Source organism: Etheostoma cragini, chromosome 11 (assembly GCF_013103735.1).
Source record: "Etheostoma cragini isolate CJK2018 chromosome 11, CSU_Ecrag_1.0, whole genome shotgun sequence".
Lineage (NCBI taxonomy): Eukaryota > Metazoa > Chordata > Actinopteri > Perciformes > Percidae > Etheostoma > Etheostoma cragini.
The window spans coordinates 14,148,927-14,160,824 of NC_048417.1; the positions used below are offsets into that span (position 1 = coordinate 14,148,927).

General features: G+C 38.1%; 2 protein-coding genes across 8 annotated transcripts in view; one reads left to right on the forward strand and one right to left on the reverse strand.

The window, feature by feature from the left end:
• Nucleotides 1–2,918, forward strand: part of prkra (protein kinase, interferon-inducible double stranded RNA dependent activator) — a 6,370-nt gene extending 3,452 nt beyond the window's left edge. Inside the window, exons 3-8 of the mRNA XM_034886430.1 lie at nucleotides 70–151; nucleotides 544–622; nucleotides 796–913; nucleotides 1,018–1,112; nucleotides 1,211–1,373; nucleotides 2,244–2,918. Coding sequence (XP_034742321.1) covers nucleotides 70–151; nucleotides 544–622; nucleotides 796–913; nucleotides 1,018–1,112; nucleotides 1,211–1,373; nucleotides 2,244–2,401 — 695 coding nt within the window. The 3' untranslated portion in view covers nucleotides 2,402–2,918. The remainder of the gene's footprint in view (nucleotides 1–69; nucleotides 152–543; nucleotides 623–795; nucleotides 914–1,017; nucleotides 1,113–1,210; nucleotides 1,374–2,243) is intronic.
• Nucleotides 2,919–4,484: 1,566 nt separating this feature from the next.
• osbpl6 (oxysterol binding protein-like 6) overlaps nucleotides 4,485–11,898 on the reverse strand; it is a 37,248-nt gene continuing 29,834 nt past the window's right edge. For all 7 annotated transcript variants that reach the window (XM_034886413.1, XM_034886416.1, XM_034886418.1 and 4 more), the window contains 9 exons: nucleotides 10,396–10,649; nucleotides 9,898–10,035; nucleotides 9,578–9,641; nucleotides 9,285–9,363; nucleotides 8,578–8,722; nucleotides 8,333–8,477; nucleotides 8,020–8,146; nucleotides 7,644–7,766; nucleotides 4,485–7,425 (listed from right to left, as the gene is read on the reverse strand). In XM_034886413.1, coding sequence (XP_034742304.1) covers nucleotides 7,314–7,425; nucleotides 7,644–7,766; nucleotides 8,020–8,146; nucleotides 8,333–8,477; nucleotides 8,578–8,722; nucleotides 9,285–9,363; nucleotides 9,578–9,641; nucleotides 9,898–10,035; nucleotides 10,396–10,649 — 1,187 coding nt within the window. In that variant the 3' untranslated portion in view covers nucleotides 4,485–7,313. The remainder of the gene's footprint in view (nucleotides 7,426–7,643; nucleotides 7,767–8,019; nucleotides 8,147–8,332; nucleotides 8,478–8,577; nucleotides 8,723–9,284; nucleotides 9,364–9,577; nucleotides 9,642–9,897; nucleotides 10,036–10,395; nucleotides 10,650–11,898) is intronic.

Sequence of the window (11,898 nt, forward strand, 5' to 3'; positions counted from 1 at the left end):
TGTGTGTGTGTGTGTGTGTGTGTGTGTGTGTGTGTGTGTGTGTGTGTGTGTGTGTGTGTGTGGTTTCAGGTCAAGGTCCTAGTAAAAAGGCAGCTAAACATCAGGCTGCAGAGGCTGCCCTGAATATTCTGCAGATAGATGCTGGGGCAGTGTAAGTGGAACTGAAATAAATATTGGAAAAAAATTGAGTGGCAACAATTATTAGAATTGATTAATAGTTTAAGTATTTCTTTTAATTAAAATGTTCTCAAATGTGAACATTTGTCTTCTATGAAAGTACATTTAGTTATTTTGGCTAGACTTTGAGTTAGTCTTAACAATTTATCAGCTTTGGTTAAGGTTAATGGCATTTTCCACAACTTGGCAGATCACATGATATTGAAGAAAAGCATCAGCTGCTGCTGAGTTTGCCTAAACCTTGGCTCTTATTAGCCTTTTTAGCAATGCATTGATTGACCACATACATGAAACCGCTTTACTGCCAGCCTGTAGGAGGGTTGATCTGATGCAGCTGTGGTAACTGTGTGATGTAACTCCCAACAGGAACGTTCCTGTGAAATCTGAGAGTAATGGTGTTGTAGCAGAAACAAACAACCATCCCAACTCAGTGGGGATACTGCAGGTGTGTAAATCACGGCTGTGCTCTCTCTCTCTCTCTATCTCTCTCTCTTTATCTGTGTGAGTTTTCTGATTGTATATGAGCATATTTTTGTGTCTTTTTTTATTTTTAAAGTAAAAAAGCTTAAATAGAGAAAGGTTGATGAAAGTATTTACTTTACTTATTTTTCACTTTAGGAGTTAGCATTACAGAGAGGATGGCGTCTTCCTGAATACACAGTTCTAATGGAGGCTGGTCCACCACACAAGAGAGAATTCACTGTTACTTGTCGAATGGAGTCACTTTCAGAGAAGGGTACAGGTGTTTTTAAGACATTTGTGTAAAATTTCTGTCAAAGTGACAGCAACTTTGTGCTGTTGTTCATTCTGATCTTAATCTCATGCCTTATGTTTTGACAGGCGTAGGAAATTCAAAAAAGGCAGCGAAAATGGCAGCTGCAGAGAAAATGGTGTCAAAGCTTCAAAGTCTGTCCGGCTGTTCGGAAATCACATGGGTACGTCAAATACTTCTGGCCTTTGCAAATTGACCACTGGAAGTACATTTTAGAAAAGTCTTTAAATTGTGTCAACTTTTTTCTTTTTCTTTTTTTAGACTCCAAAACCAAGCGTCCGGTTTGAGAACTTAAGGAACTCATCAGCAGAGAGTATATGTTTACTGAGAAGAAACCCGCTAAGCATTCCCAACACAGATTATATTCAGATGATGTTGGAGCTGTCCAAAGAGCAGGGCTTTGAGGTCACGTACTTTGACATTGGTAAGAAAACGCATCCTTCATTAATGTTGCTTGGATGCAGGCTGTTTTCCGTTCAGCTGCTCTCACTTGGCTCAGTTTAAAAGTAAATTGCCTGATGTTGTGTGACTGCGGCTCCAATAATGATTATGGATCTATTGATAGAAAAAAACACCAGTAGACAGTTCAAATTAGTTTATTACTGAAGAAACCAAACCGATATCAACAGCGTTGGGTGACAGTTTAATAAAACCAGCTATAGATACTTCAAATCATGTCTATAATTTGTTTTTAAAAGGCTGCAGGTACAGTAAGTCTGTGTTTTTTACAATCAGGCTGATATCATAGTACTAAGTTTAACCACAGCTGTGGACAATTTCCCCAAATAAGCCAAGATGCACTTAGAACAAAACAGAGATTGACTGTTTTGGAGTGTTTTTATGATTCAGACAGAAGAAATGCCAAATATGACTCATAGTCATGTAATCACCCCCTCTTTTTCTGTTGCCTTTTTGCTTTTAATGTGAAACAGCGGCAGTATGAAATGTTGGGATTGCATTAGCAGTAACTTATTACAGCTCTGAGGCTGTGGGAGAGTGAACAGGGAACACTGAGGCTAATATCGATAAGATCAAATTACAAACAGTAACACTGGATTGAAACAATAAAAGCTACCTTACAAAAAATAAATACAGACTCTAAATAGGACGTTGTCTGCGGACCATAAATAGGATCAAAAATATGGTTTGGAACGTCCTCAGTGATGGGAGATTGGTTTCTGTGCTAGAGGATGGGAGGAAGCATAATTTGCTGAATGGAAAGCACCCAAAGAGAACACTGTATTCTTAATTTTGGCAGGGCGTGTCATGTAAAGTGCGTGGATATGTTTTGCAGATGAGCTGACGGTGAACGGTCAGTACCAGTGCCTGGCAGAGTTGTCCACCTCCCCAGTCACCGTTTGCCACGGCACCGGCATTTCCTGTAGCAACGCTCACAACGACGCAGCACACAGCGCCCTCCAGTACATCAAGATCATGGCCTCCATCAAGTAAAACCACCACAGTCATCTGCTTCACCTGTTTTGTTACATAGTTCAGCTGATGTCCAGTCACCATGAGGCTGTAGATCGTTCCTCCTACTAGTCTTCCTGTCTGTGGACGATATGGGGTCAAGGTATATATTTATAATTATGTGTATCACAAAGAGTCATGATCCACAAGAACTCAACAGAAAGTAACTTGAATCAGGCAATTTAAGAGCAGTATTTGTGAAGAGACACCATCATGTTGTACTTAAGATGTCCAACACGCTGAATTGACACAAATGTGTAAGCGAAGTACGTCTAGTGAAAAATATGAAGCACGCTATTTTTGTTGCTTTAGTGGGATTTGATTCCCTGTTTGTTGTCAGATCTTTTTACATTCCATTGGTCTTTTATTTATTTATTTTTTTATTACACAGTTTTTCCCGTGTAGCAATGAGCTGTTTTGAGCCAATAGAATATCTTAAACTTTTAATTTGCTTCAGAGATACCTTCCTTTCTGTTAAACTCTAAAATTAAAGTGAATTAAACAAGAGAGATGATTTGACTTGGGTTATATGTGAAAAGATGGTCTGCATTATCTACAGAATTAAATTATGTTCTTTCGTACTTCCACTCTTTCATCTGTCACAGTATGCATCTACAGTACAACCCCTGCTGTTTGTATCTGGTTGACTCTCAAAATAGATTTAACATGTTACTTCACATTTCTATTCTGCTGGTCTGTTGCCATTGTTTTGCAGTGTTCCTCATAGTACCTTGTGAAATATTTAATATACATTTACTGACTGCCTGTCTTCTGCAGCAACGTGTATGAATCCAGAAAATAAACCCAAACACTAAATGTTAATGACTCTCGTTTTTTAATGGTTGCAACAATAGACAACACTGATAGAATAGACTGCCTTTAGGAGGAATGCGCAGAGTTCTTGAATGAAACGTCTCGTCTTGCTGTATTACTACAAAGGCCTGTGCGCTGATGTAATCAGTCACTCTTGATTGGTTTGGTTTAATAACTAAGCGAGGAGAAGGCAAATATTGATCATACAAACATGTTATTGTTGTTTACTGACTTTATTCAAAGAGCAAAATAGTTGGTTTTGTTTGGGATAGGTTTTTTTAGGGCTTCAAAATGTAAGGTAAGTGTGTAATGGACATTCTGACCAAATTTCTGATTTAAATTAGGATAATCTTGTATTAACTGACCACAGGCTTGTATTTGTTGTCTACATTGTATTAAACAATTTATACCATAATGATTTTCTTTTTCCTACACAAATCAGATAAAATAATGCAGATTGTTTTTAAATCTGTTTAGAGACAATAAGTCAACTTCTAAAATAATTTGCCTGGTTTTCTATAGAAACGTTGACCAATTTAGCCCAAATTTATTATTTGGTGGTAACTGACAAAAGTCATGTTTGACAATATCTTACTAACCTTGATAATGTTGGTAGCACTGCAACATAGTTGCTTAAAGGTATAATATGAAAGAGGTATCGCTTACTGTTCAACGAGCCAGAGAGATAGAATGTAACAGCAGCCAACAAAGCAGTGAATAGGGAAGAAACATTTTTTTCCGACTGTATCACAGGGGTTACGTTCTAAACCAAAAATAAACACACCGACACCTCCGCGGGAAGGAGACACATTGTCGGACTTTGTGTGAATGCAGAGCTTCATTCTTTCTGTGTGTCAGTAGAACTTGTGTGTCAGTATGCGACGCCGAAGGGCATGACAAAGCTGTGGCCATGAGAATGGACTGCACATCCTGCACGCTGTTATTGGGTAAGGGTTACATCCCCACATAGGACCCATTGGCTCCTTACCAACACCTCTAAACATCCCTCACACAGAAAAAACAGAAAACACAAAATACAGGCAGAGGGCAGGTTCTCTGCAGATATACACCACCACACACCTCTAGTATGTCATAGGTGGTAATTGAGAAGGATTACCTTTTGTATGTTTTGTAGTTTTTTTTGGGTAAATGACTGCATTTCATACCTTTAACTTTAAACCTGCAATAACTTTTTTGTTAAGTGACTTTTATCGCTTTACCTTTTACATATAAACCACACCCTACTCATCAGTTGAGTTTTACAGTTTTATTAGAATAAGCACTATGTAGCAGCAGTGTACAGTGTTCATGGAAAGATATGTTCTCTGTTGAAATTGCACTTTAGAAGGTACCCATCTGGAAATAGATTTGAAAGAAACTGAGCTGACATAGTGCTTTGTGATACATGTCAGTCCAAAAAACAACAACATGAGAGTCTAATTGAGAAAACAAAAAACTTTTTTTGTAAGGCATCTGCAACATTCATTGGCAGGCAACATTTTCTAGACATGCAGGTTGAACAGTGGATGAAGAAAACATGAAGGGGTTTTCATGATTATTTTTTTTTTCACTACAGTCTGCTCCACGAAAGCAAACACTACGTAAAGCATTTCTCCTACCTCCACACATAACTGCTGTCAGTCTAGATGTAGGTCAGGTGTAGGAGGAAAAAGGAATCTTGCTCTTGCAATGGTGACCCATCTTCTAAATGTGCTGTATTTACAGTGATCACCAAAAATGGACTGGTTGCATGTTTGGAGTAGCAGAACAGTGCGGAACATCTTTTAACACTGCAAGCATTTTACAGTCTAACCTTTTTTCTACTTCATCTAATGTCAAAGATATCTCCCTTTAACAGTATAGACAAGACAATTTGTCCAAAGCTGAACCCTCAACGCTATCAGTGTAATGTGTCATCTGTATGCATGTGGAAATTTGAAACATTTATTTGGATGCTGCGATTGTTAATGGCATACCTTCTTGGCATGGGGGTGGTTATCAGTAGAGTTTGTTTGTTTGTGAGGCATTAATAAATGCATTAAGGCACAGCAAGTGAAACTGATGAGTTTTAGCATTGAGTTTGTGACCGGGAATAATTAAAACCACAGTAAGTACATCTAAAAAAAGAAAGAAAACAAAGATATGGATGCAATGAAGTACTACCTTTTTGGTTTGTAATCTACAGTACCATATGAAGAGTGCACACAAGATAAATTTGCTTCACATAGTTTTCATTCTACATATTTATATTCACTCTGTTTCTTCCTTTGGTGTCCTCACCATGCGGTCCTGAACGAGAGGAATCGACTTAAATACACAATGTATGACTACTTGTGTGTGTTGGGGTTGATTTCACTCAGAGGCTCGTGTTATATTTTCTTACTCTGTAACACAAAAGAGGGACGCTAGTTAAAACATTATAGCTAATCTGCTTTGCAATAAATACACAAACTGCAAATAGGTAACAGGTGCTTTGCAGAAGCCCAATTCGCAGCAGTAAAGTTTCTGGGGAAACACACACATTTTGATTTTGAACAGTATAATTGTTACTGTAAACATTTTTTTGATATCTAAAACATTAAAGGAAATATTTCTGCTGTTGACCTACAGTATCCTGAAACTGCATTTTCATTGGACACCCTGTAGGTGGCTCTGGTGTGTCACATTGGAATAACTGCATACTATGGCTAAATAGGTCATGGGAGTGCCAACATAATTAGCCAATTAATTATTTGATCAAAAGAAAATCTATTCCTGTTTTGAAGACTGATACATAATGTAGGTAATAGATCATGAAAAAAACCATAGCAAAACAGTTGCTGGTAATTTTTTTTTTCATTTTCAAAAAAAAAAGCTGAAGCCTTCTAACCTAAAAATCATTTTAGGTTAGGCAGAAAATGATCTAAATTCAAGACATTACTTTGATTAACTGTGATGGTGTTTAGTTTTGTCATTATTTTTTGACAGAAAAAAATGGAAATATGTGTCTGTTTTCCTCAAATTTCACTGTCAAATCTATTTATAAAGCCCAAAATCATGATGCTTTACAGTACCTAGTACACCTTCTTTTTTTAGTTTTATGAGCACGTCCATTATATATGTTGTGTCTAATATAGAGGGAGTTATGTGTGTATTTATGTAACCGTGTGATTCAGAAGAGTTGGTTTCATGTAACAATGATTAAAATTAGAAAGTGGGACAGGGGAGGGCAGATGAGGTTGTCCCTCTATTTACACAGGATCTCAACTGTGAGGAGAAACTGGACTCTGTGACGGATCTGTGTTGAAAATTAAATAAAAGATCTCTAAATGTTGCATCCCGTGTCCCAAACATCAGAAGAGGATTTACATTTTCATACTGCTTTCAAATCATGATAAGCTTTGAGAGCCGCTGTTTGATTATATTCATTAAAAATTCCATGTATGGACGCCATACTTTCTCGGCTGCAGTCGAGATTAATTTTAAATGAGTTGTTTCCCAAGAGAGATTACTGCTATCACACAGATTCAACCGTGTTAAATGGCAAAAATAAATGAAATCTGACAATTCACATCCTATGTCACTAAAGTCCAAGATATTTTATAAAAATACCTTTTTTCTACAATAATTGATGATATATTAAATGCGTCACTCTAAACATGCACATAGGTATCGTCAAAAGGTCTACTTCATAGACTAGTCTAACCCAAACTGCTTTTAGAAGTCAAATGGCCTCAACGAAAAAGCGCTAAATCAAGTGACTTGTATGGATGTCTGTTTAAGGCAAGGACATACTCAGAAGTCAAAAAAGCTGAGGAAAGATCTACATAGGAGTGGTACGATTGTTGCCCTGACAACCCAGCTTCCACAAGCACAATGAAGGTGATCCTACAGGATGTTTCCATGGATGGATGACCATGTGGCAGTGCCACAGAACCTCAACAGGGTCGCTTGGCATCAGGCCATCCCTCCGCTCTGCAGTCGCTAATATCCCTGCACACGGATATCTCATCGTTAACGTGTTTCTCTTAACACCTTATTGTGCATAGGTTACAGCCGTCTTGTCTGTGATGACGATATGAAGGACACAGATATCCGTGTGCTACCACAGATTCACTGTAGATTCCATATTTATAAAGCCGGGGTTTTTGCGGAGCTCCCAGTACGTGTTGTTGGAGACCCACCTCTCCCTGTGATTGGCATCAACCACTTTCCTGGAAGAAAAGATGGAGAAGTGACTGATGTAACTGATAACCCCAAAGTAATGAGGAGAAAATGTCATTCATAAAAACATGGAGGCATGATCGGGCGGATATTATCTAGATTTATAGACTACAACCATGTGTACAAATGGTTTCATACACTGGATAAAAAGAATGTCTTTTTGCATTAACAGACTTAGATGCATCTGGTTACTGGTCTCTGTGCTTACTTGAAGAAGCGTGGCTCCAGTTTGATGTTGTTCTCCTCGTTCCACTTCCTCCTGACTCGCTGCAGGTCCTCAATGCGCTGCTTCTCTGAGGACGCCATCTCCAAATTCCCCTCCTCCAGGTTCCTGTGACCCAAAAATGTATATTTAGTAAACAGTAAATCAGATGGTCATACAAAGAACAGCAACACGTGCATTTACAAAACTCAAATATAAAATAGTTTTTTAAGCAGAACATATCAGTCTGCACTCATCAGATAAAAACAATATCACGAGCAGATTAACTCATATTGCAATCTGGTTTGTGGGAAATTAGGGGCATTTCATTTCTGCATTAGGTGGCAGCAGAATACTGGAAGCTAAGGATGTCACGCTGTACCTTTGATCGGGCCTGAATCGGGCGTCTGTCCGGGGCAGAGCATCTTTCAACTCGGGGCAAAGCTCATTCAGTTCAATAGCAAACCTGGTGAAGCCGTAGTACAACTCATAGTTTGTGGGCATGGAGCCTGACAAGGAGAGGAAACAAAAAGCTTAAAATCAATTTATCGACATGTTAACTTTCCTGCCCACCCCATCCACTGAAATGTGTCAGGGAACAAAATAGATATTGTCAAAAACACTTTCAGTGGACCTTAAGTGACCAGTAGCACCAGTTAGAGGGCTTATGTGAAGTCCAGTGAACCAGTGCCTACCTGGCCTCCAGATGCATTTGGCAGAAGGTGGGACACCACAGTAAAGACCCTCATGCCATTTTCCAAAAAGCCTGTGGATCACTTTCCCTTCTTGATCCATTACAAATCCTTGAACCTCATTCACATTAGAACTCCAGTAGTTTCCCTGAAAGACAAACCCCATGTTGGTAGCTACCCCTTACCACAATGCAGTGCATCTAAATCACATCTTAACACTGGTAACACTGATTGCTGAAGACGTTTACCTTGACGAAGGTAAGTTTGCAGAGGCAAGCGCTGCTCTTCATGTTTCTGATGGTTATCTCCCCGTAGTGTTCGATCCACCGTCGTCCACTCAGGATGTTGTGTACACAAGTGGTGACTTTGTTCCATTCATAGTGATCTCCAAACCTAGAAATATACTATGTATTAGTTTCATATTAAAGTGTTACTCAAACACTGACTGATAAGTAAATATTAGATATATGTGAGGGATACTGAAAATCTGCTTCTCACACCGTATTCATTTCATGATGGTAGAGATGTGTGAGAGCTGTTAGCACTCACTTTATCGGACAACCCCATATGGTTGTATTATTGTTTGTCATTTGAGGGTTGACATTACTGTGCATTGACAATATGACACCACATCCATTAAATTTGGGCCTAATTATCTTGAGCGTTAGACTTCGGTTGACGTGAAGCATCAAGCATTCAATTAAAAAGCTAGAAACATCAGTACTGTGTACTCACAGCATCTACTGGAAAAACTATGTAATTAGATCATTTCCCTCCACGGCTTGTTTTATGTGTTACTGTAAAAAAAGTCTTCATATCAGCAGATATAGACAAACACATATGCCAAAACCTACTGTATGTCTGTGATAGGCCAATAAATCAGTTGGGCTCTAGATTGTAGAGATGGATTTTGTGACTTAAGGTTTATTTACTACAGCAGCTTGATAAAAGTTACCTGGGAATAGTGAGATTTACGGTCCCAATCGGTAAAACCTCCATCGATTTTCCCCAGAACTTGTTTTTCCATCTCACATCTGAAAAGCAAATCAATGACATATATCAGAAACATAACGGAACAGATATGTACTGACCACTCAAATCTCTTCTCAAAATGTAACAAATTAAAAGCTATTTTGAATCAGTAAACATTCAGTTGAATTTTAAGCGGCTAAATGAGAATGGAAGGCTTGTCTGCTAAGCCAGAGTCCCCCTGAGGAAAACCCCTCACTAACTAGATATGTAACCTACCTTGCCAGAAGGTGAAGTTCTTGGACTCACAGTGGCACGCAGAGATGGGAGGGTGGTGGCTCACCTGTGAGACAAGATCAAATAAAGACATAGCTCATAGCTGTTGTATTTAGGATTACATATCATTTCTTTGTTCTAAGCAGTCTCAAGCCAAAAAGTTAAGGAACCACCTTTTTCCCCTCAGTCTGACAAATAAGCTGCTGAAGAGCTTCTACTTATCTCAAATACCAAAACAAATGGTAATGCATCCTATTCAATGCTTCTGGTCAAGATGCACTTTATACCACATGCATTTCTTTCATCAAACAAAACAGACTTACCTGTTCAGAGAAAAAACAGAAGCCTTTGTCTTCCCGAATACATTCATAACTCTCTCCGAGTAGCGGGTTGAATGGCTTACTTCCTGCTCTGTAGAAAGTGGATGAGTAGCCTGAGACAGCAAAAGCGGCGACGAGAGCCTGTCAGAGAGTCAAAACAAAACAGCCAATAACAAGAGGGGATTAATCACTTAATAGTAACAGGCTTGGTTACACTATCCAAAGGACAGAAGACAGACAAAAATAGGAAGATCCAAGGTCGACAGCTGCATTGGAGCGCCCTAGCGTCTCGCAGGCATGCATCTGAAAGAAACTATTTATGTTGGTTGTGTCTGGCAACGTCAACTCATATATAAACAAATACATTCACAAAAATGAAAAACAAAGCAAACACTAAATTGCATTATGAACAGCAATGAAGGATGACTATGTTCCTTAGACTCAACACCTAACCTAATGCATTTGATTTGAAAGAGTGCCAGAAACTGACAGCTTCTTTACCATTCGTTCAAAGGGATCCTCGGTCTCAGCGGCTTTGTCCAGCAGCTCGCTGTACTCCAGCTCTTCACACATACGCTGCAGTGTGTTGAGGGGCTCGTTGAGCTCCACAGGCATCGAAACTTTGGACAAGTCCTTGCCAATGTTGTTTCTCAAAATGTTCCAGAGGTTGATGTTGCTTGTGTCGGGACACGGCGCTGGCAGGCAGCTGCGCCGCCCATTACGGAAGGCACTGCCAGCAAAGTCTCCGTTGGCCACTGGGAAGAAAAAGAATATCAGCTCATTAAAAATCTATAGGTGGTACAACGTTATCTGTGGCAGTCTCTGCTCTTCTCTGAAACATGCTCTTAATGATATGATAATAATAACAATATTCTTCAACTAGAAAAAGCATTTCCTGCAGAAAATGCTTGTGAATGCTGAAAAGGTAAATTGCTAAAGCTAAACTATGTCATAGTCAATGTATTTCAAAATTCATAATATTCTATCTAAAAAAATAATGATAAAAAGTCATGGTATAGTTTATCAATAAAAGTCATAGTATTGTAAATATTTTTAAGATACTTTTTCTGGGCATTTCCACCTTTAATGAAAGGGGAGTGAGGGGGAAGACATGCAGGAAATGATGAGAGGTTGGACTGGAACCTTGGCATGCACCTCTAAGTGTGAACATGCTCCACCAACTGAGCTAAGTGGGCCAAAGAGTACAACATCATAGTAAATTGTAGAATAGTATATTTAAAAAAAGTGACAAAATCGTCATAGTATAGTATTTTGAAAAAGGGACAAAATAGTCATAGTATAGTATTTTGAAAAAAGTGACAAAAAGTCATAGTAGGCTATAGTATGCCAAAAAGTGACAAAAAGTCATAGTATAGTATGTTGAAAAAAGTGACAAAAATGCAAAGTATAGTATGTTGAAAAATGGGCCAAATAAATTATAGTATAGTATGTTGGAAGAAGTCATAAAAACATCATTGTATAGTACTTTATAAAAAAGTGCCCAAAAAGTCATTGTATTGCATGTCGAAAAAAAGTCTAAATGTAGTATTTTGAAAAAATTGACAAATAAATTATAGTCTAGTATTTTGAAAAAGGTGACAAAAAAGTCTTAGCATAGTTTTTGAAAAAAGTAATAAAAAAAATCATAGTATAGCATGTCAAAAAAGTACTAAATATAGTATGTTGAAAAATGTCATGGTATAGTATGTTAAAAAATGTGACAAATAAATTATAGTATAGTACAGTATGTTGAAAGAAGTTAAAAAAATGTCATGGTATAGTATTTTATAAAAGGTGCCAAAAAAGTAATTGTATTGTGTGTCGAAAAAAGTGTAAGAAAGTCACAGTATAGTATAGCTAGAAAAGTGACTAAAAAAGTCATGGTATATTGAAAAAAGTGACTGTAGTACGTTGATGAAAGTCATAGTATAGTATGTTTTTTTAAGATTATTTTTCTGGGCATTTCCACCTTTTCATTAAAGGTGGAAAAGGGGGGGGGGGGGG